General features: G+C 40.3%; 1 protein-coding gene across 1 annotated transcript; it reads right to left on the reverse strand.

The window, feature by feature from the left end:
• Positions 1–763: 763 nt before the first annotated feature.
• Positions 764–27,074, reverse strand: ABRAXAS2 (abraxas 2, BRISC complex subunit). Its single transcript, XM_059899324.1, has 9 exons — positions 26,976–27,074; positions 22,254–22,344; positions 18,395–18,431; positions 15,715–15,781; positions 9,702–9,892; positions 8,719–8,838; positions 7,745–7,829; positions 6,036–6,150; positions 764–2,924 (listed from the first exon to the last, which is right to left on the reverse strand). Exons 1-9 carry the CDS (start codon positions 27,072–27,074, stop codon positions 2,455–2,457), a joined length of 1,275 nt encoding a protein of 424 aa, XP_059755307.1. The 3' UTR covers positions 764–2,454.
• Positions 27,075–27,284: the final 210 nt, after the last annotated feature.

Consider the following 27,284-nt stretch of genomic DNA (forward strand, 5'->3'; position numbering starts at 1 on the left):
CCCCCACAGAACCCAGAAGATACTTGTTAGCCAGCAGACACTCATTCTAAGGCGATTCCGTAATTCCAAAGACACTCTAGGAGCACCAAATTCTATAACATCTCAATCAGTAGGTGATTCGGCTGAGGAGCCTCTTCAAACAAGATCGGTTCTTACATGAAAGGTGCCTTTTGGGAAATAAGGTTCAATTTTCTACTCAACTGATACTCAGTCCTCTTGATAACTTGATATTCAACACATTCTTGAAATCCATAGGAACCTTTTAGTAAATTTTATTCTTGGATTTCCCCTGAAACCAGTCTGATAAAAAAAAAAAAAAAATCTGTATGGAGGTGAGTTTTCATGCCTTTTAAAAAACTGTATTGGGCTTCCCTGGTGGCGGAGTGGTTGAGAGTCTGCCTGCTAATGCAGGGGACACAGGTTCGCGCCCTGGTCTGGGAAGATCCCACATGCCGCGGAGCAACTGGGCCCGTGAGCCACAACTACTGAGCCTGCGCGTCTGGAGCCTGTGCTCCGCAACAAGAGAGGCCACGATAGTGAGAGGCCCGCGCACCGTGATGAAGAGTGGCCCCCGCTCGCCGCAACTAGAGAAAGCCCTAGCACAGAAACGAAGACCCAACATAGCAATCAATCAATAAATAAATCTTAAAAAAAAAAAGAAAAAGTTTAAAAAAACTGTATGAAGTTGACTAAGAACAGCTAGAATGAGTAAACTAAGCAAGACCTTGCCGGGTGTTGAGACAGACATTAAAACAATAGTACCACGATTAAATAAGTTTTTATTGTCACATTTAACTGCTTTGTCAGATATACATTGTAGGTTTCGGAATGGCATAAAAATAAAAATATTTTCCTGAATGTCAAAATCTGAACAGAGATGGTGATGGCACTTAAAAAAAAAAAAAATTAAATTCACACTGGTGCTGAAGCCGCTAGAAGGTAGCTGATAAACACTGGAACACATTTGCAGATAAAGTGGTCTGCAACATTTCAGATCAAATGGCAGTGGTATAAGGCCAACAAAACCGGAGAGTAGGAAGATACAGACCCCATACAGTAGATATCTGAAGAATGGCAGTTTTAGCATTTCATTTCCAGTCAGACTAGAGTAAACTTCTCTCCTACAAAATGAAACTGCTTTTTCAGAACCTGGAGCTTAAGCCTCTTTAACAACTTCCTTATTCTGACAGGTTTTAACTAGTCCAAAGGAAAGGCAGTTTTTATCCATGGCTTTAGCTTCACGGGCTGACCCCACCATAAATGGGGGGGAGGGGGCCTTGTCATTTCCAAACCAGAAGCCTATCATTCTCATGAATGTCTTTAGTGGTTTCACACATTCTGGGCCTAAAACTAGAAAACAAGCAGTAATTAAATAAAAATGTAAGTGCATCCCAACGGAAAGTCTCTACACATTCCACAGCTATCTTCCAAATGGCAACTCAAAAAAGTACGGTTATTCAGACTGAAAATGAATCTTTATTCAATAATCGAGATTCCCAAACAGTTTATTAAATGTCTTTCTTCCACAAATAAAACTAACACTAGGATTTATCAGAAGATCTAAACGAGTTATCTTCCTTACGTATGAACTTGGCTAAATCCACTGTGTCTGGAATCTGTTCATCATAAAACTCAGGTCTGGAACATAACTCCCTTCTGTTATACTGCTGTGTGTCCTTCATTTAAGACTCTAGAACAGAGACCATAAATGTGGCTAGTGCAACATAGCAGTCACTGTAATTCCCCAAAAGAAAAATAAGTAATTTATTTCATGTCATACTTATTTGGATGATTACTTACTGGTAATTAGTATTTCTACATTTTTTTTTTAAAGGCAACCATTTTAAGTGACAATACATATCAGGCTAGTAGAAAAAAGTTGAAACAAAGCCCTCTCTTTTGATCTCACAAAGTCATGCAGACAAAAGAAGGTACACATCTGATTTGTTCCAATCAGGCTTCTTGGAATTATCAAAATTTCTTTTCTGGCAGAGATGAATTTGGCTCATCATAGAAAGAAGGTTCTTTGAAGGCTGCTGCTAAACTAGTTTCCCTTTGAAAAAGTAAATTTCAAGGCATGATAGTGCAAGAGGTAAGGTTTTGATTTATAGAACATTTACAGACTAATTGTGCTTAGTCTCTAATTTCCAATTTATTTTAAAGAACAGAAACTACGTTGCTAAGTTTCTCTTTGCCTATATTTACCAGTACATCCATGAATCGCACCAGAATTAGGACAATTTGATTATCTTAATGGTTCTGTCGTGAAACCTGCACACTGAGTCCGCAGGCGAGGACCCGTGGACGTGAGGCTCTTACAAGTTCTGTGCCCAAAAGCGCTTGCCCTGGGGAGTCCAGCGGTCTGAGAAAGAAGTTCTCTCCCCAGATTAAGTCCTCAAAAAACTCTCTCAATAAGCAATTAACACTGCTAAGTGGAGAGTTTCTTTCGTTTAGTTAAATTGGGGAGGTCGGAGTGTTCCTGGAGCCCCCGTCGGGATGCATCATGGGTCGAGAATCCCTCGAATGTGAGTATTCGCTATTAGAGTGCTCTGTAGGGTCAATCAGATTTTCATAATCACTGTCGTCTGATTCCTCAGCACTGTCTCCAGCTGCTCCTTGGGGAGGAGGAGGATCTGCCCCACTTCCAGGATATTTCAGTCCAGCACTAGTGGAGGCATAATTGGAGGACCCCACGGCTTGAGGTCGAGGCATAAAGACGCTAGTTTCCATGCGAGAATGGCTCAGAGTACTTTCTTGATTATTTGGGTGAATATCAGAATAAGGGGGAGGAGGATCCGAGGCCTCTGCGTCTCCAAGTGCACTTCTACCTTCAGCTGCAAACCCAGGATAGGGCATCCGAGGGCTGAACGTGGGGTCCAGACTTTCAGATGACATCTGTCTGCTTATCATTGCCTGTTGCAATCCTGGATGAAAAGGGGAAGAAAACTGTAACACTCTGTATTTTCACAGCTTTGCATTTCAATACGTTAAACGTTCAACCTGACTGTTCTGGAAAATAGCAACAAAGAAGTGAAATTTATTATTACTATGAATTATTTTACATTTGCATAGTATTTCACAATTTACAAAAGAGTTTTCTATACATTAAATCATTTAAGCTTCCAAACAGCTCTCTGAAGTACTACTGTCATCACTAATGTTATTGTTTCCATTATACAGGCAAAGAACCGGATCTCTGAAAGGTTAAGTGACTTCACTAAGAGAACAGCTAGAAGTGGGGCCCTGATACTCATAACACAGGTCTCTTAACTCCAGATCTGGTGCTGTTTCCCTCACCTGTTGCTTACTGTGCTCAGAGACTGTGGGGACAGAGGATAAAATCAACAGTCCTCACCATCCTCGGCAGTCATCTGAACGTGAATTTTTCCTTAACAGGCCTCACATCAAAAAAAATACTTCTTGGGGCTTCCCTGGTGGCGCAGTGGTTGAGAATCTGCCTGCCAATGCAGGGGACACGGGTTCGAGCCCTGGTCTGGGAAGATCCCACATGCCGCGGAGCAACTGGGCCCGTGAGCCACAATTACTGAGCCTGCGCGTCTGGAGCCTGTGCTCCGCAACAAGAGAGGCTGCGATAGTGAGAGTCCCGCGCACCGCGATGAAGAGTGGCCCCCACTTGCCACAACTAGAGAAAGCCCTCACACAGAAACGAGGACCCAACACAGCCATAAATAAATAAATAAATAAATAAAACCTAAAAAAAAATACTTCTTGAAAACAACTTGTCATAATACTCTTAAACATCTCTTTCTCCTTAAAAGTTCAAAGCCCTGGGTTAGGTGCCCAGTTTTCTACGTAATAGGCCATAATTTTACTGCATTTTTATGGTGGTAAAACTGAAACAGGCCTACATCTATGAGCCTGTGGCCTTTAAATTGTTTTTAAGTACATTTTAAAAATATTATAAAAATGATTCGTACAAAATTTAGAAAAGAACAACAAAAAATCACCCACAATTCTATCATCCAGATAACACTGTTAAAATTTTGGTGAAAACAGCACAAGATTTGGGGTTAAAAGGCAGAAACTTTAGATGTCAGTCACCCCAACTTTTCTGAATTCTAGTTTTATTATCCAGCTTTGTGTGTTTGTGTGTACATGTCTGTTTGTTTGTTTATCTATTTATTTGTTTGCCACATGTGGGATCTTAGTTTCCTCACCAGGGATCGAACCCGCACCCCCTGCAGTGGAAGCACAAAGTCTTAACCACTGGACCGCCAGGGAAGTCCCTGTATACATGTATTTTAAATAGAGCTGAGATAATATGTTTATACTTTATATCCTAGCATTTTCATATAAGATTATATATTATCTTATGTCATTAAAAATTTGCTTCAATGGCTGTACAATATTCCATTATATAGATATACCAAAATGTATTCAACTATTCTACTGTTGTTTATTCAATTACTGTAACAGGTTGTTTCCAAGATTTTGGAATTATAAAGTTGTGATTAACACTCTTGTGCAGAAATCCCTGTCTGCATTTCTGATTATTTCTAGAATAATGTAACAGTAGAAATGAATCAGACATCATTTATCTGGAAATATAAATTATATTTTAATTTGTTTATAAATATTCTTATTAAATTAGAAAAGGCTAGTTATACCCTTATCTCTTTTACATTTGATATTATTTGCCATACATTTTATAGATTTTACTTACAAATGTTAAATCTGGGGGCATTCATAGAAAAGAATGAAATAATGCCATTTGCAGCAACATGGATTGGTCTAGAGATTATCATGCTAAGTGAAGTAAGTCAGACAAAGAGAGACAAATATCATGTTATCACTTATATGTGGAATCTAAAAAAATGATACAAATGAACTTATTTACAAAACAGAAATAGACTCACAGTCATAGAAAGCAAACTTGTGGTTACCAAAGGGGCAAAGGGTGGGTGGGGGGATAAATTAGGAGTTTAGGATTAACAGATACACGTTACTATATACAAGATAGATAAACAACAAGGTCCTACTGTATAGCACAGTGAACTATATTCAATGTCTTGTAATAAAACCTATAACAGAAAAGAATCTGAAAAAGAATAGATATATATATATATGTATAACTGAATCATTCTGCTGTACACCTGAAACTAACACTACATTACAAATCAACTATACTTCAATAAAAAAATAAATTAAGGGCTTCCCCGGTGGCGCAGTGGTTGAGAATCTGCCTGCCAATGCAGGGGACACGGGTTCAGGCCCTGGTCTGGGAGGATCCCACATGCCGCGGAGCAGCTGGGCCCGTGAGCCACAATTACTGAGCCTGCGTGTCTGGAGCCTGTGCTCCGCAACAAGAGAGGCCACGATAATGAGAGGCCCGTGCACCACGATGAGGAGCGGCCCCCACTTGCCGCAACTAGAGAAAAGCCCTCCCACAGAAACGAAGACCCAACACAACCATAAATTAAAAAATTAATTAATTAATTAATTTAAAAAAAATCTGGTGGCATTCTAGCAAATATGTTTGTTAGCATGCTGGAATTAATAGATGCTTGGGCCTAATTCTCATTCAACCAGCTGGTTCCTTAGCTTAATGGTATCCAGTCATCCACTGCTATCAAAAACCAGACATTTAAAGTCTTTGTTGAGACCCTGCCCATGAAGCAAATGTAAAGTTAAAAGAATTTTAGGTAGCTCTTTTATGAGGTTCCAATGAACACAGGACACAGTCCCTATGTGCAAGGCATGTCACAGTTAACTTAGTAAGAAACATCACATCCACTGTACATAGATCATATCACTTCTCAGGATTTATTCTAACTTGCTTCAGCCTTTCTACCTTTGGTCTTCTTTTTCTTCCAGTTTCAGAGACTTGAGAGGGACACCATGAAAAACAGTACTTCCCTTCTGGAAAAGTCTAAAGACAAGTGAATGCCCTCTTCCAAGCAGCCTAACTTGGAGCTTGATGAGTGTAGAAGAATGCATGTTATTTATTATGTAATTTGATGTTTAAAACCAGACATTTCCCTGATACTGAATGGTAAAATTAATAGGAAGCTCACTTCTTTCTTGTTCCTTTTCATTCTTCCTCTGAGTGATTTGTCTTCTTAATTTGTTCACTTCTGCCTGACAAGATTCAACAATTCGCTCACTTTTTTCTACGTCTGCACACACTGCCTGAGGGAAAAATGACAACAAGAACAATTAGTTTCAAATCCAAGCACGAGGCATTTCATAAAGACAGCATCGATTATAACCCTGGGAAGAGTCCAGGCACTTTATCAAGTTAAAAAGCAGACACCTAAGGTAGAACAAAATCATGAAGGTCCCAGAGACCAATACTGTTGTTATTCACTGAACTGCTTTCTTAATTATGTTAAGATGATTATGCTATTTAGCTTATACATTCTTGAAAAAGAAGGGTAAGAAGAGAAAGAGTTCATCTTTTCCCTTGCTTACTCATCTTTATTGATATGAAAAGGGAATTTCTGATACCAGTCTGGCATACAAGGATGAACAAAAGACAGGAATGAGATACTTTCAACTCTTATTTATAATCAACAATCAAATATCAGATGACACACAGATTTATTTAACAGAAACTATTTATAATTAGGGAAAGTTGAAAAAGAAAATAAGTTTCAAAGTCAAGATTTAATAAAAGGTAACTACTTGAGACCATATCATTGTAATGTAACCACTCCTATCAGGGCACTGGACGTGATACTGGTGTTTGCAGGGCAGGCCTTAATCAATAGTCAATGAAATGTATAACAGCCATTTTGAAGTCCATTAGACAGTGCTGACAGTCTGAAAAGAGCATGGTCATGAATTCAGGACAAAAAGCTGTTTTTCACCGCATGTTCCTTCCATAGCAGAAATACCAGAAACTGCCGAAAGTGGGCCGGTCACCAGTGAGTGAGGCTGTATTAAGTTCCCTGTGCTGCTATGGGTAACCGTGACCCGAATTTGGAGAACTGACACTGGAAACTGCCCGTTGCATGTGTTCTTCTTTGCCCCAGGCTGAACTCAGTCTGCTTTCCTCTTTTTCAGCAGCTGCCTTCATTCCTCTATTCCTCGGGGCCTTCCTCCTCAAAGCTAGGCTTTCTCCAGGCCCGGGACAGCTTCTTCAGCCCTACCACTCTCCTTGTCCTCAAAGGCTCTTTTGTTCTTAGGGTTTTAGAACAAATTACTCCTAAGAACACTTTGGGGATGATGAAAAGAACGTGGGAAAGTACTGTTAGCACCTAGCTCAGGATCTGGCTTGCAGGAGATGTTTCCATAAATATTTGCTGCCTGATTGCCTAGGAATGAACAGGCTCCACTGCGTCTTCCCACTCAGTGGAGGCAGCCGCGGGCGGAGGGAGTGAACTAGAATTAGGAAGCAGAGCTGCCCTGAGTTACGGGTGCCTTTGGGTGAGTCTCCACGTACGGTACAAGTGATGGGACAGCTGTGTTCTTAGCAATACTTCTTTAAATTTAGAATACATTTCCCCAGGAAAAAAGCTGTCATTAAAGAGGTCATGAGTATTTAAAAGAGTGATATTAATTCTGTACTTCAGAGTTTCCACTGAAGGCACATAATGAGTGAGACCAGCTTTCGTAGACTGACATGAGCAACTACTCCATACATCTTATATCACTTTGGGAGAGCACATTCTGATTTTTGGACCACAACTCATTTGTCAGTTGGGAGATTATTAAAAATTAAAGTAGAATTAAAAGATTTGGGCAATATAAATAAGATGAATATAGTAAATAAATCAGTTACCTGCACTTTCTCCTGAAGTGCATTATAAACCTGATAAATCGCCCTGATGTCTTTCATTACTCCATCCTTGTCAAAAAAGTCAGTACTAGAAGACAAACAGAAAAAAGATTCACCAAGTGATTAGAACTGCCGTGAACTAGAAGGCACTTGCCCATCATTTCTACCTTTATCTATAACTTAAATGCTACAAGTCCACAGTGACAATGTTTCAGCAATAATGCCCATACCCCTAGAATTACAGAAGAGAAAGAAAAGAGAATCCATGTTACCAAGACAACTGAAAAATAATAGTGTTATTTTTTCCTAGATCACTCTATATATTTTTCAGTGACCACAGTTAGCTTTCAGAACCTCAGAAATACACATACTCTATCCAAACTTTTGTATCGGTTGCAAAAAAAAATCGTGGCAAATGATTAAAAAAATAAATATTGATAAAAGTAAACTATCTTTTCAATAAGCATAAGATTTTGATATACAGTAGTGGTGGTCTAGAGAATTACCTTACTGGAGTTTTCAATGTTAACCATATCAAATGATGTCACACTTCTCCATAAACATATTGGGTTTCTGGGTTTTTTTAAAATTTTTATTTATTTATTTATTTATTTAGCTGCATCAGGTCTTTGTTGCGGCACCAGGGATCTTCGTTGTGGCACCAGGGATCTTCGTTGTGGCATGTGGGATCTTTCATTGCGGACTCTTTGTTGCGGTGCGCGGGCTTCTCTCTAGTTGTGGCGCGTGCGCTCCAGAGCGCGTGGGCTCTGTAGTTTGCGGCACGCGGGTCTAGCAGTTGTGGCGCGCAGGCTTAGTTGCCCTGCGGCAAGTGGAATCTTTGTTCCCCAACCAGGGATTGAACCCGCGTTCCCTGCATTGGAAGGCGGATTCTTTACCACTGGACCTCCAGGGAAGTCCCCATAAACATATTGTTAACAAAAAAAAGGAAAAAACATTCATTTTACCTTTCGACTTACCCATGTTCTTTAATAACTTTGGCATAACTCTGAGAAGTATTTGGCACTGAAGACACTTTATACTCTTGCTGACTAGTGTTGCCTAGATTGGGAATAGCAAGGGATAGCCTTTGATTATACCTGCAGGGAAGATTGAGAGAGATCATGTTGAAAGCACTGCTCTACTTGAAGAATGGGTCCTGCCAATAGGAGCCTGAGTCTCTGCACTGGGAACTAAATGAAGGTCTCACAGAGAACCTACTTCCACAGACAACCTAGGGTTATGTGAATTAGCAATTTTTTCCCTTCCCTTAAAGTAGACACTCAATTGTAAACTACTCAAGGGCTGAGGTGATGTCTTATACATCTTTTGCATCTCCGCAGCAACTGACAGAGTGCTGAGGAGGTTTTAAGTGCTCAAGAACCTACTGATTAATTAATGAAATCTTGCAAATGGCTATTTAACAATTAATAATTATTTTCACTGATATTGATTTAATTTATTCTACTACAAGTGAAATTCTGGAGGGAACCCTTTCTGTTGTTTACAGACAGACACCATGGTATGATTTTTTTTTTTTTTTTTGCTTTAGCAAGTTCACAATGCAGAACCCTCATTAACCAGTAGGTGGATCAATTTTACAATTTTGTCTTTGAAATCTTATGTTTTAAAATTACAATCAGACTTACAGTGCAATAAAACTGTATTTCTACATAATGGATTATGGAGAAGCAAATGATGATTTCCAGCTGTTTATTCCTTTAAGAATTGATGCATAATTAATGTCTTGCTAATGCTTCTTGATTCAAAAACAATTTTAATTTATATAACTAACTGACAGGAAAATATCTTCTTTAACCACAGAGAAAACTAGCTAAAGGAGAGTTATAAACACTTTTCTTTAAAGATGCTATAAAATGCATATTTTCAAAGTCATAAATCTCAATTACTTGTATCAACATCTTTCCTATTTATGCGAGGCTGGTGGGAACGCTTTATTTACCTTCGATTTGGTCTAAAGAGAACGTATTCTAAAGCATGAGTGGAATTGTTGGCGGTGGAGATGAAGCTGAAGAGAAGGAAGACGAGGTCAGGCACCCCAAGGATGCGGGTGAGCTGCTTATGAATAACCTGCTCTCTGTACGACATCTGCTGCTGTGTGTTTCGCCGGAATCTGTACCACCCAATAACTTTCTGCAACAAAAACAGAAGAAAAAAAGTGTTAAAAGTTGCATGAAATCTTACAAATTTAATTCTGAATGCATCCACACAAACGCTTGTACACAAATGTTCATAGCAGATTTATGTGCAATAGCTCAAAACTGAAAACAACCTAATTGTCCATCAACAGGTGAATGGATAAATAAACTGTGGTGTATCCACACACTGGAATCCTACTCAGTAACAAAAAGGAACAAACTACCAACAAATACAACACAGATGAATTCCAAAATAATTATGCTGAGTGAAAGAAGCCAGACCAAAAAATAATAATAATAATAATAATAGCATATGCTATAGGATTCTATTTCATATAAAATTCTAGAAAATAAAAAGTAATCTATAGTGACATAAAGCAGATCAGTGGGTGACCTGGGAGGGGTGAGAAGGAGGGATCAGAAAAGGGCATGAGGAGACTTTTGCAGTGATAGGTATGTTCATTATCTTATTTCGATAATGGTTTCATGCATGTATACATATATCAAAACTTATCAAAGTATATGCTCTAAATATACACAGTTTATTACATGTCAATTATACCTCAATACAACAATTAAAAAAGTTTAGCTTTGTCAGTTCTGACTATACCGTAACTTAAATTGGTAAGTGAATTAAACTTATAGGCTCTTTGGAAGAATATTTTTCATAATGTGATCTGCTGGACATCTGGGAGACAGATGGCCTAAGAGACCTCTGGCAGCTCCTTAAAATGCTCCTGGGCCCCACCAAAACCTGAAGAATCACAACCTCTAAGGGTAGAGCCAGGAACCTGAATTTAAGATAAGTTCTTAAGTTTTTTCTTATGCATACTAAGAGTTTGAAAATCTCTGTTGTAGAGACAATTAAGTTAATTCTTTATAAGAAGAATAATCTTCATAAGCTTCTTTTTAAAAAACAAACTCTTTGAGTGAAAATCCTGTTTTGAGAAATCAAAGTAATTTAAAATTGTTAGTGTCATATTAAAACTAACAGTAAATTTAGATTATGTTTTGGCACTTTCACAAATGAAGGAAGTCAACTAACCTTTACTGAGCCCACGTGCCAGACCTCCAGCTAGCTATGTTACAAATATTTTCACTAAGTATCACAACAACCCTGGGAGGTGACTAAAGTTTTCTGCACTGAGTTTGTATCACATGCAAGGAACTACAGGCAGCAAAGAAACAGTTCCTGCCCTTAAGGAGTACTACTGAAAATAAAGCATAATTCCAATTATATTAAAGCAATTAATTCTGATATTCTTTAAATATAAAGAAAACCCAAACACTTCTGACAGTGCAAATCTTATAAAAGGGATGTTTTGTCCAAAGTCACAGAGCTAATGAGTGACAGCCAAGATTTGGAACCTCTCTGCCTGTCTTTTTCCACTGTACTACACTAACTTTAAAATTCCACATTATTCACACAATGTTGCTCATAAAAGAGTGAAAAGTAGTTTTCCTTAAAAAAAAAAAAGTGGGCAAGAAAAATTATCAACTGGCTAGAGCTAACGCCAAAGAACATGGCACATTTCACTCTGAGTCTCGGCACTCTGTATTTAATGTAGGATTAGCTCCCCTGCAGGACTTGGGTGCATCTCACACACCCCTGCATTCCTGCAGAGGCCTAAGCAGTGCTCAGCACATGGATTCTTCTCATGAAATACTCGCTGACTAAAGAATCTTGCAAGTGGCTACTGGATGGGTACTAACGCTTTTCACTTATACTGACTGTAATTGTTCTATTCCATTTGTATTTTCAGAGAAGCGGGAAGGCTTATAAATTTATTTTGGATATCAACTTACTCATTTGATATTTGCTTAAAAGATAACTCCCTTCATCCTGATCAATGAAAGATGACATGCCAAAATAATTCAGATTGGCGACGTCTACAGTTCTACCTTTTAGAGCTAACAAGCTGGTTGCAATGCTATTGAGAAACGAGGTCACTGATGTGGAAGAGCACACTATGTTTGGGCCACGATAAAAAATTATGAATATCTTTCACTAAAACCTTATCTCTGCTAAAGTTTCAGACAATATTTCACAAAGACTGTCCTCTCTACTCTCTGTGCTAGACATTCACTTACATCTTCTGGATCCAAAGCAATTATCTCCAATACTGGGCACATTTGTCATCTTTAAGTTCTGTTCTTTTTGGCCTTACGATGATATTAAGACGACAGTTATGTTTATCATTATCTGTTTCGGAGCAGGTGCTTTCAAGAAGGCAGAAATCCTCCTCTCACTTGCTTTTTTGGCCTGAGCCCAAAACCTGAGGCTGGTCGAAACTTTGCAAACACAATATGGATTCTGCCAGAGCAGTAACTGAGCACACCAATGCAACCTTGCTGCACCTATTGGGGGATTTTGCATACCAAAAATATTAGCCTCTATCTTAAACCCAACCCTTTTTTTTTTTTTTTAAATGTTTTAGCAATGTTGTGGAGTTTCTATATTTAGAGGCACACTTTTTTTAGTAAACATATTTCTATGTATTTTATACATTAATTGCTATTGTGACAAAAATCTTTATTAGTTTGTGTTTTCTAATGGGTAATTTTAGGACCCATTAGGGAACTTTTAAAATTATTATGTACTTATTTTATATGAGTTCAACTTACTGAACTTGCGTCCAATTCTTAGGATTTTTCTTCCTTCCTTTTTTTTTTTTATTTGGCCTCCCTGCACAACTTGTGGGATTTTAGTTCCCCAACCAGGGATTGAACCCGGCCGGGCCTTCAGGGCCCTCGGCAGTGAGAGCACAGAGTCCCAACCACTGGATCACCAGGGAACTCCCAGCGTTTTTCAATTAAACATTAGGTTTGAAGCCTGCCTCGCAAACAGTCAGTTTTTGAAACAGTTCCATCAGCACTTTCTTGAAGAGTCGATATTAGCTAAAAATATTTTTTGTATGTCAGATACTGTTTAAAGTACGTATGTATTTTTAAGCCTAACTTTTAAATGTACCTTTGTAAGTACTACTGTAACCCTTTTGAGGTGAAGATATAACTTTGTACCATTTGTGGAGGAAAAAAAAACCAAACTAGAGTCAACTATAAAGATTTTCAGTCTAAATATTATGTATCATCTTTGTTTTGGGGCTAGAAATTTGGATTTTTGAAAAAAATCCTTAAAGAGTTTATATTATGTATAAGGTGCCATAGGAAATACAATGAACATAAAATACGGTCCCTGCCTTTAACAAATTCCATGGAAAATAAAACATAATTTCCAAGTAAATTGAAGCAACAAATTCCTGTCTTTAATTGCAAAGGAAAAGCGAAGTTAACTCCGGTTAACAACCTATGATTGGTCTTCTGTGTCTCAAAACAGCAAATCCATTCATTCATTCATTCATTCATTTATTTATTTTAAAATACAACATGATTATATTTTAATACACAACCAGAATACAAAACAGCATAGTAAATTAGCAAATCCAATTTTAAAATCCCCAAATTAATTTGGAAATGTGTCCCTATTTGCTACTGAAAAAACTACATGGTAGAGCTCCTTTCTTTTTTTCAATTTATTTTCAATGTAAAATACAATTAAAAAAACCTTATCACATAAAGTCTCCCTTCCTCAGCAGCGTCTCTGCTCCCTTTCTCAAAGTAACCACTTTTAGGTTTGGTTGGCTTCCTTCCAGATCTTTCTCTGTACGTTTAAACATTCAAACTTTTGTTTTTATAAAAAATAGGCTCAAATTATTTCATTTAACTTCGAGATCTTTCTATGTCATTCATGAGAACCTCCCTCATTCTTTTTAATGGCTGCTTCATATCCCATAGCATGGAGGTACTAACATAATTTACTTAACCATTCCTCCTGGTGGACACTTAGATTGCTTTCAAAATTCTCACTATTAAGCAAAAATACAACAAACATCTTCGTATGCTGGATTAAAAGGCCAGACTGCTGCGTTTAAACCTTGGCGCCAACATTTCCTGCTCGCAACCTTAAGCAAGTTATTCATCTTTAGTTGTCTCAACTATAAAATGGGGGTGATGACAACAGCCTCACAGCGCTGCTACAAGGGTTAAATGTGTCAGTACCTGGAAAGTGCTTAGAATACTGCCTGGCACAGAGCTAAAGTGTTCAGTAACGCCAGCTTTTCATACTTTTGTGCCTAGATGCTTTTCTTTACTCGGGCCAGATTCCTAGAGGTGGAACTCCATATTTAAAATTCTGTTATTGCAAAACTCTCCCCCTAAATGTCTGTATCAACTTACATTCCCACCAACTACAGCTTCCCCATTTCCCACAACCTTGCCAACACTGGATATTAGCAATCCTTTTATACTTTTGCCAACCGGATGGACAAAAAACCGGTATTACCTGTTTCAATCTGCATTTCCTAATTGAGAATGAACATCTTTCCCATTACTTCTTGGACATTTGTGGATTTCTTTTTTTCTTTTGTGAATTTCCTGTTCATATTCTTTATTCAATTTTTTCAGTTTAAATTTTTTTCATCTATTAAAAAAAATTTCCTGGTAATTTAATATAAAGTGAGTGCTCTAGGCAACTGTGCTTCGATAGGCATTTTCAGGGAATAAATTTTAGTTTTAGAAAGTATAATAAAGCTTCGTTATCTAAAATACGAAAATAAATGGAATGAGGAAGTGAGGTGGTGGCTGGGGGATGAATATGGACTGCTAAGAGATCCCAGAGATGCTTCAGGCAAGTCACTGAAAATGGGGGAGCTGGACCGTGATGTCTGTGGCTGCTCTGACCCACTTTCCCGCTTGGGCAGGTGACTGTGTTAGACTCTCTGCTAACACCGAGCGCTTCCTGAGTTTGTTATCACCCTCAAAACCACTGCCCTTTTTTCAGGCCTATCCCCCACACTTCACATTTTTCCTGTGATCCTACCTGCTTTTCTTTCTGCCTGTACATCCGACAGTGGTACTGAGAGAGTCCGTACATTGGAAAGGCTGTTGATCTACTCTTACTGCACTGTTATTTCTGACGCCCTTCTTCAGACACCTTAGGAATCCCACACTGATTATTTTTATGCACAGGTAATCTTTTTAAAGCCTTTTTTTTTTTTTTAAATAATACATGCTTCTAAACAAAGGCATTTTGTTTTCTGTTTGATAAGTTGAAAACTTTCATTGGTACTTTTTTCCCTCAAGTGATGGTTTAGTGACCAATCTATTTTTCTGGAATTAATATACCAAGGTAAAAAAGTAAACGCCATACATGGTACAGTAAATTATAAATGAGACCATCAGACAGTGCTGCAGCAATAAAGCTTTGGTCCGTTTTCAGTTCTGTTCAGACTTGCTTACCATGCATACACACTCAGAACATCATATGCATATGCTGACAGAAATAATAAACACATGACCTTTTGGAAAAACATCTATGTTCACTGTTAATTGAACTTGAAGGAGTAACATATCTAAAGATGTTTGACTGCAATTTGTATTTTTAAAAAATATTTTCCCTCATTATAAAATTAATGTATGTGTATTAAATGTTGGCAAAATTATTTTTTAAATTACATAATAGGAAGATAGAACCACCCAGAATCAACTCAACTGTTGTCAACTTTCTAGATTATAGTTCATGTTCTATTTTTTCTTCTGACTTTTGCATAATGGAATCACTCTAAATATCCAAATTTTGTTCTATCGATATACTGTAAACATCATGTCACATTTGCAATTTACCTTTAAAATCTACTCAACAGAATTCTTATATATTAACATCAAATCTCATTGTTTCATTTTACATTCATTTCTGGTTTTAAGTTTGGGTGATAAGGATTGATTTCCAAATCAGACTGGGTGACAAATAGAACATACCTTTCTCCGATCTTTAAGAATCCTGTCCAAGCTCTCTTCATTAACTTTGCTTGCATAGTCATAAAAACTGTTTTTTTTTTTAAGAGAAAAAATATTTTATTAAAATCACATAGTATTTTGACACGAATATGCTTAGTAACATGTGTCTATGGGTCATTTAACCCTAAAAGTTGGTAATAAAGATACAATTGCTTGTCTGCAATAGGTATATAAAGAGAAAACAATCTAAATGCTTTACTGATATGAAGTATCTTTTGCAAAGACTACTCAAGAGACTGCTACATTCAAAGGGTATTACTTCCATAAGTGGGAGGAGCTGATAGCAAGTAATTATAAAATGTATGGTTTCAAATGGCTGTGACATCTTTTCCTTGTTTCTAAGTATCAATTACCTATGGGAAAAAAAAGAACATAGCAGCTCATTTTCTGAGAAATGAAGAAAGGAAATGAGTATTTGCTGAATCCTTAATAAGACACTCAGCTGCATGCTTCCTCGTGTTAATTCATTTCATTCTTGCCTCAATGCTGGGAGGTAAGTACTAGTTCAGCCCAACAAGTCAACATGTTTTTTGTTTTTTTTAAAACATTAATTAATTAATTTATTTATTTATTATTTTTGGCTGCGTTGGGTCTTCGTTGCTGTGCGCGGGCTTTCTCTAGTTGTGGCAAACGGGGGCTACTCTTCATTGTGGTGTGTGGGCTTCTCCTTGCGGTGGCTTCTCTTGTTGTGGAGCACGGGCTTTAGGCGCACGGGCTTCAGTAGTTGTGGCATGCGGGCTCAGTAGTTGTGGCTGCGGGCTCTAGAGCACAGGCTCAGTAGGTGTGGCACACGGGCTTAATTGCTCCGTGGCATGTGGGATCTTCCCGGACCAGGGATCGAACCTGTGTCCCCTGCACTGGCAAGCGGATTCTTAACCACTGTGCCACCAGGGAAGTCCCAGTCAACATGTTTTATTCCCATTTTTGTAGATAAAGATACTGAGGTTAAATGACTTGCCCCAAATCACAGAACTGGTAGATGGAAGAGCTGGGATTTGAAGCGAGGTCTGGCCAGCTTCAAACTGAATGCACTCACCCTTAAACGAGACCAATCTGACCTGAATCCCATGATGAGCAGTCCAGGCATAATGATGTGTGGGTTTTTCTACCCCTGGTCATGGTTTTAGGAATGCCACCCTCCTCCCCTCCTCCTACCACCATAAGCCCAGGCCTTATAATGCAGGAAGGAGTTCAAGTTATAGTAAAAACACTGAACTGGGAGTCAGGAGATACCAGCTCCAGCTCCGTTCTGCTTCTCACTGTATGATCTTGGGCAAGTCACTTTAACCTACCTGGCCTCCATTTCCTTTTTGCAAAATAAAGATTTTGGAGTAGACAGATGATTTCTAAGATTTCTTTCAGTTCTAAGAATTATGAGTCTATGATTTAAATTGTGAGTCTATGAGTCTACGTTCTGGTACTACTTTGCTGACGGTGGTTTAAGGAAATCCTCAGAAGGGCAGGGCAGGGCACACCTAGCAAAGCTTTAGACGGTCAGGGCCAAACAGGACCCATTCTGACCCAGACAGAGGCTGCGTGTGGACCAGGGCCTGAATCATTTCATTTGCTCTGAGATTCTTTTCAAATGAACTGCTGGTTCCTTGTCTTGCTTCCTGCTCCTCTTTCAGTTATGTGTAAATCTGAGAGATGAGGTTCTCAGCTACTTTGAGGCTTAGTTCACAGGTAACAATCCTCTGAAATAACGGGCAAGTGTGCACGGGAGGGGTGGGGTGAGGTGGGTGGTGAACATGGTGCGAGTCCCCGTGGGCTCCTGGGTCCGAGGGGGCTGGGTGTTTGGGCCAGCGGAGAATGGGAGCGGGGTCAGGGGGAAAGCCGCAGGGAGCACACAGCAGGAACAGCCAGGCTCAAGGGGTGGGCAGGTGTGAAAGAAGGAAGTGCTGACCAAGAACGCTGAATCGGACTAGTGCGAGCGGCAATGCAAGGGAAGTGTTGGCCTGGCTCTTGGCAAAGTAGAAGAATAGGGCCTCAGGGAGTTCTAAGAAACACAGAGTGGAGCTCATCATACCTGTCATCAGGTGGAAGGGTTTGGGGCTGAGAAAGCAGACAGAGGCCTGGACTGCGGTTTGCGGAACAGAGGTCCGGGATGTGGGAGATGCTGGCCACCTTCTCCCTCACCTTTGCCTTCCATAAGTCTCTCTGTCCTTTGCTTTCTCCCTCTGAACATCTCTCCTCCTGCTTTTTTTCTCTTTCTGTCCTTTAGTTGGTAATAATATTCAACTGGTGTATATTAAACACAAAAAAGTAAGTTTTATGTTCCCTTTCCTTACATTTTAAAGTTGAACACTGAACACTTTTTATCCCTCTTAAAAACACCAATTATTTTATCTATATGCGATCCTTGGTTAACTTCCTTCTCTCTGGTTGAAGAGCCCTTGCTAGAGGGGCTGGCATAAAGGCTTCCATTCTAAACCACTGAGGCCAGGATTTATACTGTCTCCCTTCTCCTCTTCCTAACTTAACACAGTACCACATACACATCTGGCACTCAAAAAATAAGTGAATTTGGATGCCCTCAGTTATAACTTTACAGCCATAATCACATACAGGTCTAAATTCACTAGTTTTCAATCAATTAATTTTTTAATAAGGACAAAAAGCTACAAAGAAGGATGTGGCTTACCTAAAAAGTTTTGAACAAGGCTGATGGTTATGGATTTCTGTAATTAGAAAGAGGAAATACATCTCAGTTAATCATGTAAGATACAGACAACTATAAAACAGTTCAGGATTTAAAAAAAATTTTTAACCAAAATCTCAGACAATAAAAAGACAGTTTTCCTCTCCCAAATAGTGTGTACACTAGTGAAGGCAGTATGTCTTTTTAACACTGAAACCCAGGCACACATTCTTGGGACAAAGTAAACTGGCGAATGAAAGTTCTGGGTCCATTTGTCCAGGTGTGATGAGCACACATCTGAAAGCTTTTATTCAGGAACAGGCAGCTATTGTGTGCCCTTATTCAATCTTACCTATTCAAACAAAGCCCAAGAGGAAAAAGGAATCAACGCCTGGAAGCATTTGATCAAGGTGGGTAAGAGCTGTTGAGGACAGCTTGGGGAAAGGAAGGCCTTACCACCTTACTATCAGTAACCTACTAACAACTCAGGACAACTGGGCCAGGTGTTTTGAAGGGGAAGGGCGGAAACTCTGAAAGTATATTAACCCTTTCAAAGATTTTCAGTACCAAGGGAAACAGTCATTTATAAGGCAGATCCAAACGGCTTCTTAAAAGATTGCTGTGATTAATCAGAGTGAACAATTTCTTCAAGCTCATCAGGGGGCTTAGGGTCTGGGTTGCTTTATAAGACCATGGGACTAATTAACCACTCAATTCTATTAACAACATTCTCCTGGACAGGGAATCATCACCTGCTGCTTATAAAGCCAGAGCCAGAGTTCCAGTCTGCAATTTTAACTCAATTAAAATGAAACCACAACCTTGAAGGACACCAGGCTATGCCCATTAGCTTCTGTACTGATGTGAGTGCTGCCAAAACACAGACAGAGATGCCAGTACTTCCACAGGAATGAAAAGCTCATTTGCCTAGTATAACTGTCGACATAGTGATGCAAATAAGAAAACCTCATCTGGAAATATTTCCTTCTTTTATCCCCCAAAATGACACGGTATACCACCACGAGTTATTTCAGAGATACTGTTAGTAAAGTAATTAGAATATGGAATGTCTGTAGTAAAAATGTCAACTAGAGTTCAGGGAAAAGAAAAAAAAAAAAAAAAAAACCTCTTCTACCTTAAAGGAAAGATTATTTTGTTCAAGAAAATCCCTGGAGTAAATTCTGAACTCTGAATATACATTCCTGTCATCAATCCACCCCAGCAGACTTCTTTCATGATTTGCAACGTGGATTAGAAGCTTGTTGAAGATATGCTCTAGATATCATGTGGTATTTTCTAAAGGAAGTTAAGGCTTTCTCTTACAAGATTTTGCAATACCTAACTAAGCACTCCGTGGAGAAAACACGGTGACGCTCTCAAACACAGTAAGGTGCAGACTGGAATGAAGGTGGCGGGCACGATAGCTGATAGGTAGGCTTCTGGAAGCAGGGGGAGGCAGGGCAGCCTCGCCTGGGATTCTAGAGTCTCTGAAGCCTCCAGAGCTCATCCATGCGCTGGACCCCTCTTCACGTACGCATGGCGTCTCTGCCCGCATTTCTGTAAAAATCCCCACCGGGACGTGCTGCGGTGCTTGCTTAGCTCAGCAGAGACACTGCTTCTCCGGCTGGTGGATGAGCTGAACTGCTCCTCTCCTTCCCCCTTCCGTTCTTTCCAGTAACCGCTGCTGCATCACCTTATTAACTACGGGAGCTCTCTGTTGCTGTCTCCTGACCACTCCCGGCACTGAGAGCGGACGACTCCGCTTCAAGTGAGTGAGCACAGCTTCAAAAATGAATATGTATTCAAAACAAGTGTTCAAAATGTGATATTCCATACAAAGTCCTCCTTGTTGTGTAGAGTCAAGGAAAGGTGTCTGTGTGTGGATTCAGACATTTTCAACAAATAAGAAATCTGGTCAAGCTATTTTATTTAAAATAGCTTATTCTGGTGGTTAAACTATGCCAGAAAATGTCTTCACACTAGTGGTATGGAATACTTCTCATGGCACATTACCTAATGTTTTGCCTTTCAATCCAGGTTTTCCAGAGTCCTTGGTTTACATTTTCTAATATGTATTTATTTTTAAAAGAAAAATATTACAACGATAACAATACATTTAAGATAATACTAGCAAATACTCTGTTCATGAGATCCGTGACTATTTCAAACAATGAATTGAATGCAGCTAATAAATTAAACATTATACAGCAAAAGAGCGTTGTCATGGCACTGTATTAACTGTGACTCTCTGTTGGTGCTTCTCCACATCTATAGCACCATGGAAACCGGTATTTACTGCAAGAACCGGAAGGTGTGTGAATCAAAGATACAGTACACTACGCTGGAGAATTTTAGTTACTTTACCATTCTATTTCTTTAAAGATAAATAAACAGCCAGAACATTCATCAGAAATGCTACTTTTGTGGTCATGCCAGGCAAGAGAGCTCTTTCTTGCACGGTTTTCTGTCAGGTCTATCTGGCAAACCTTCATATACCACATTAGTTTTGAAAACCCAAGTGCAAACAATGAGTAATTGCACAGATGGCCAATGAAACCAAATTCTCTATTTTAGGATTTTAAAGGGTTAAGCAAAACGAAACACAAAAATAAAACGCCAGTGAAAGAACAGCCAGGCAGCAGTACGTCAAGTATTTTTTCGGCAAGTCAGCATTGTGGGGAGTGGGCTTCAGTCTGGTTCTTGAGGAAACAGCTGCCTCTTGCTTCCCTCCAACCCCAAGCGCCTCAGTCTTCAGCCGGCCTCCCAGCCCAGGTACTAGAAGGCTAGGAGAACAGGCTGAAGGTGATGATTTGGCCTCAACATAACCCAACCTCCCAGCAGTATTTCAAACCACAAACCCCTCACCTTCACACAGGCTGTATTTTAGTCACACAGAAACAGGCCAGGCTCCCTGTAAGTTTCATGCACTCCCTGCACTGGGATCCCCTGAATTTAGGGGATCCCCTAAGTTTACCTCCCGTATGGTGTCTTTCCTGATTTAACCCACTAGCAGTGGTTTTTTTTTTCCCCCAACTTATGAGATTTTCTTTGTTCCTTCCTGACAGCACTCGTCCTGCACTCTCTGGCATTTCTGTACACTCGTCTTATCCTCCCCACAGCCCTGGAAGGCAGGGATGCATCGGGCATTCCTCTCATTGCCCGGCACAATGCCTCTCGCACGGACGTTCTTCGATAATTGTTGGCTGCATAAGTGAATAAAACGACCCCTGCTCTGTTTTGAGTATCAGGATATGCTTTTCGGTGAAGTGCTCGAGGTGCAGCTGAAAGGACTATGATCCTTCTTTATCGAAAGGAGACTGATCCAAAGAGGGCGGGTGAACCTACAAATACTCCTTCGTTTGCCCCAGCGATCGCCCCCAAATCGACTGTTTGGCTTACTCCTCAGAAGGCTGTGTAGGTTTAACAAATATCTCCTGTAAACAAGTGTAAACATCTTTGCCGGATCCCTCCAGGAAGGACCAGCATGACACGTGCTTTCATTATAGTGTGAGGTGATGTTGACAATGGGCACAGCCCGAGGTGCAAACTCGAGATTCACTGTGGTTGTGAAGAGACTATCACGTGTAATTCCACACAGCCATTCATAGGTCAGACCAGTCAGTGGGTCAGGGATGGCTTCACAGACTACCTGAACTTATAGCTACACACTGTGAGTTTACACTGACTTATAAAAACATTTCACATCATTTACTAGTGCAAATAATTGGCATTGTGACTTTAGTGCTTTTCTATGTACTCTTTTAATCTACTATTAGGTTAAAATCAGTTAAGGGCCAAAGAACAAAACAAGCAGCATGTATACAAGAAGAGTATTTCTAAGGTCCGTGATAAACTCACTCACCAATGACTTGCAGAAGTTCTGTGCTGCTGATTTGGGAGTCGCTGATGCTAAAGGTTTCCTCTTGTCTTACCTCTCCCAGCAAAAATCCTTCCTGAAAGCAAAGGAAGAAAATAGCTGCAGCTAAAAAAATGATTTTTACTGGAATTAAGAGGAATCGAGGACATTGTTATTTTTTATAATAACTTTAACAATAATCCAAATAAGTCTGCCATGTAAACTACTAACCCACAAACCAACAAGTAAGACTAAAGCAATTTGAGATTTGGTTTTTAACTGGATTGTTCGAAAAAAGGATTTCCTGACAAGATGAAATATTATTTTAATCCCTTCCCCTAAAACCCTGTTTTTTTTGAAGTGAAAATAAGGAGAGTGAATTCATAACCTAAATCCTACTAAGTGTAACAACCAATGTTAAAAAAGCTCAGGAAGCAGAAATATTCCAAGGTTGTTTTCTTGAAACAGCATGTAATTTATTTCATTGTTTTAAAAACATTGCTAATGGGGGTTTTCCTGGTGGCGCAGTGGTTAAGAAGCCGCCTGCCCATGCAGGGGACACGGGTTCGAGCCCTGGTCCAGGAGGATCCCACATGCCGCGGAGCAACTAAGCCCATGCGCCACAACTACTGAAGCCTGCGCGCCTAGAGCCCGTGCTCCGCAACGAGAGAAGCCACCGCAATGAGAAGCCCGCGCACCGCCATGAAGAGTAGCCCCCGCTCACCGCAACTAGAGAAAGCCCACGTGCAGCAACGAAGACCCAACGCAGCCAAAAATAAATTAAAAAAAAAAAACATTGCTAATGATAAAAGTATAAAGAAGTTGACACAATGCACAACCTAACTGTTCCTGTATGGGCTGGCATGGGAAATGAGCATTCCAGCAAATAAATTTAACATTACATGAAAGTTTTTCTTTAATAAATGCTGAGGTAAATTTATTTACACCTTTAGAGAACATATACCACCATCATCAATTCTGGATTACTCAGCATATAACCTACTGTTTGAGCACTTGCTGTACTGTTCAGCACAAGCACAGCTGGAGAACATACACTCTAAATGTCAAAATAACTTCCCTGTCAGTGGTGAACTAATAGACTGTCCCAGACTCCCCCTCCCCAGACATCCACATGGCTTACTCCTTCCCTCCATTCCACTCTTCACTCAAATAGCGCCTTATCCGAGAGGCCTTCCCTGGCTAGCGGAACAGAATCAGAGTCTGCCAGACACTGTTCCCTTTACCCTGCATCCTTTTTCTTCTTAGTCTCCTCACTATCTGCCATATTTCATATTTATATGTATTAACAAATGCCTGCTCCTACTAAAATATAAGCTCGAGAGCAGGGACTCTGTGCTTGTTCACTATGTATCTCAGCACCTCGTACAGTGCCCAGCACACAGGAGGTGCTCAATAAATGCTGCTTGGGGCTTCCCTGGTGGTGCAGCGGTTGAGAATCTGCCTGCCAATGCAGGAGACACGGGTTCGAGCCCTGGTCTGGGAAGATCCCACATGTCGTGGAGCAACTGGGCCTGTGAGCCACAACTACTGAGCCTGCGCATCTGGAGCCTGTGCTCCGCAACAAGAGAGGCCGTGATAGTGAGAGGCCCGCGCACCGCAATGAAGAGTGGCCCCCGCTTGCCGCAACTAGAGAAAGCCCTCGCACAGAAACGAAGACCCAACACAGCCATAAATAAATAAATAATTAATTAATTAAAAAATAGCAAAAAAAATAATAATAATAAATGCTGCTTGAATACATTTGATGAAACAATGTCCTTTCCATTCTAGGTTGACCCTTCTAATCAATTAAAGAAGTTTCCTAGTTTAAAAACATTCCCAGGGGACTTCCCTGGTGGTCCAGTGGTTGAGAATACACCTTCCAATGCAGGGGACGCGGGTTTGATCCCTGGTCGGGGAACTAAGATCCCGCATGCCACGGGGCAACAAAGCCCGCGTGCTGCAACTACTGAGCCCATGCACCACAACTAGAGAGCTCACGCTGCAACTACAGAGCCCACAAGGTCTGGAGACCATGTGCCACAACTAGAGAGAGAAAACCCGCATGCCACAACTAGAGAGACGCCTGCGTGCCACAACAAAAAGTCCCAACGCAGCCAAAAATAAATAAATAAATATTAAAAAAAAATCCCAGTTGGAATCTGTGGGGGTGAGGAGGGAGAGACAGATGCTTTTCAGTATAGCTTTTGTATTGGATTAGGTGAGTGGAGTGTCCTAAAATCCCAAATCATCATGTACAAGGCATCTCTCAAACTTTAGTAATATACAGACCCCCCTTTCAAAAAAAACCTCTCTCAGAGCTAGAATCCATGACTACTAATCTGGAAAAACATGGACTAAAGAAGCTTGTTTTACCCTATGAAAGTCTTTCAGTTATGAGTTCTTATTACAAAAAACAAGCTTTGTCTTTGTAACAGGTTAAAAACTTTTTTCTTTAATCAAAGTGGAAAATACAATTTAAAATTCCTACAGAACTTTAGACTTTAAGAACATATCTACAGATTCCTAGCAAATAAAAATGCAGGACATGCAGTTAAATTTGAATTTCAGATAAACAATGGATAATTTTTATGTAATAAATGCGATATACTTATACTAAAAAATTATTTACTATTTATCTGAAATTCAAATTTAACTGGGTGCCCTATATTTTATCTGGCAATCCTACCACAGGCCTCAGTTTGAAAAAGTCAACAGTGACATCAAGACTTTCTAAAGCCGAGTATAACATGAATGCTTATTTATCTACTGGTCTGGATTATCTGAGCCACTGTTACCTTATAACAGTAGGCAAATTATACTGTGTGGGCTAAATCCAGCCTAACGCCTGTTACTGTATGGCTTACAAGCTTAGAATAAGTTTCTACACTTTTAAATTGTTGAAAAAAAATAGAAAATAGGAATATTTCATGACATGTGAAAATTATACGAAATTCAAATCTCAGTGTCCATAAGTAAAGTTTTATTGGAAACAGTCAACCTAATTTACTTATTGTCTATGGCTCCTTTCTCCTACAACAGCAGAGCTGAGTAGTTGCTACAGAGACCACATGGCTCATGAAGCCTAAAATATTTACTGTCTGGCCCTTTACAGAAATAGTCTGTTAACTCCAACTCTACTGAAATGAGTGGTTTTAAACTAATTTCTTACCAGGGCAAAACAAGAATATACTACAAAAACAAATTCTTGGTTCTTCAACTTTAAAATATATGAAATTGAAATTACTTTAAAGTACTCCACTTATATAATTGTGGTAAGGTTAATATAAGCAGGTATCCTCGTAGAAGACACAAGTTGCAAACTATTGTCACTGGTGAAAATTTCTGTGAAGTCTAGTACCATGCCTGGCATAGCACAGATATTAAAGAGATATCTCTTGAAATAAATTAATAACAATCTAAGTAACATGGCCGTCTCACTGCAGTTTGTAAAAAAACTATCCACTTTTCAACAGGTTGCTTATTCTTACAGTAACTTTGCCTTATACATAAACTGTGATATTACTAGGCACCCCAAGATCTAGAGAGGTTAAGAAGCATTATTGTAAACCATATTTAATACTTCCACAGGACACTAGCAGTGCCACAAACTACCTATACATGGAACTGTATTACATTATTAAATATCTGTCTGCAATATCAAAGGCATTAGTGTCCAGAGACAGGAGCTGCCTCTGGAAAAACCCGTGTTGTGTATACTCCTATCCTTCATCTCTACTATCAAACTGAAGCGAGGAACGGCACAGTAATTTAATGCCATTCAATTTACTAATGGAACCACCTCTCCATGAAATCAGTTTTTATTAATGGAAGCAAGGAGTGCAGATGTGAAACCAAGTCCAGTTCCTTCTTCTGCAGTGTATCATTTTGCTTTGTGATGACCACACAACCACAACAGCCCCCCCAACTACGTTTATTTAATGAACTTCAATAATTCACTACTAAAATCACTTAAAACAATCCCTCAATTTGGTGGGCAAGTACTTAAAGATAAAAATTATCTAGTTTCATAAAGAATTTCCATCCAGAGGCCAGTGACATTAAAAATGCATTTCCGATCATTCATACGTAGGCCTGTCACTTCCCTATTTCACTGCGACTAGTTCCGTGGTCTTAGAATCTTCGCCAAGGAACTGAACATGCCACTTCAAGGCAAGGAGACCCTACACCTAACACTCCTGGTTACATCTCCATTTTCCATCGAGGAGAAGAAAACACACGATCGTATCTAACAAGTACGAATAGTGACAGCCACGGTTTCCCTCGTCGCAGCCCACAACAACCTGTCAGACCAGCGGGCGCGGCTGGGTGTCTGCGCTCCTAGACTAACGCCGGGTCTCTCGGCTCCTTCCCGACCCCAGACTCCCCTCGCAAGTCTAGAAGCCTGACTCTCAGGGAGGGGCAGGCGCTCGGTTTCCACTAAGCGACTCCTGACACTGTCGGTGGCCGGCCGGGAAAGCTCTGCCAAAGGGGAGACTGCCGTCCCGGGGCGGCCAGGCGGCGGAAGGCACCGAGCGAGGGGGCCCATCTCGGGGGCGAAGGAGCCCCGGGCAGCAGGAGTTCGCTGGCGGCGGGAGCCTCCCGGGTCATCAGTTAACCGGGCCAGCCCGGGGGGCGAGCCGCAAGTGATCCCAGCTTGGCCGCAGGCGTCGGCCTGAGACCGAGGCTGGAGGCCCCAGCAGCCGCGGCGGGGGGCCCAGCACCTACGTGGTCGGCGTTGCTGTTGGCGCTGTGGAAACACACAGCGCTGAAGGTGTAGCCCGAAATGGAAGCCGCCATGATGGAAATCTCCAACTCCCCCATCATGCCCCGCGGAGGGCACAGAGCCTTCCGGTCGGCCCCGCCCCTTGGCATCCTGGGAAATGGAGTCTTCGGCGGGTGAGGCCAAGGGCTCTGTGCGCCGGGGAGCGAGGGCTGAGAAGTGCAGGTTTACGCGATCAGAACCGACCCAAGCACTGTATCCTCCCCGTGGGTCTCGCGCTCTGCGCATCCCAGACACTGCCTCTTCTGTATAGC

Source organism: Balaenoptera ricei, chromosome 16 (genome assembly GCF_028023285.1).
Source record: "Balaenoptera ricei isolate mBalRic1 chromosome 16, mBalRic1.hap2, whole genome shotgun sequence".
Taxonomy (NCBI): domain Eukaryota; kingdom Metazoa; phylum Chordata; class Mammalia; order Artiodactyla; family Balaenopteridae; genus Balaenoptera; species Balaenoptera ricei.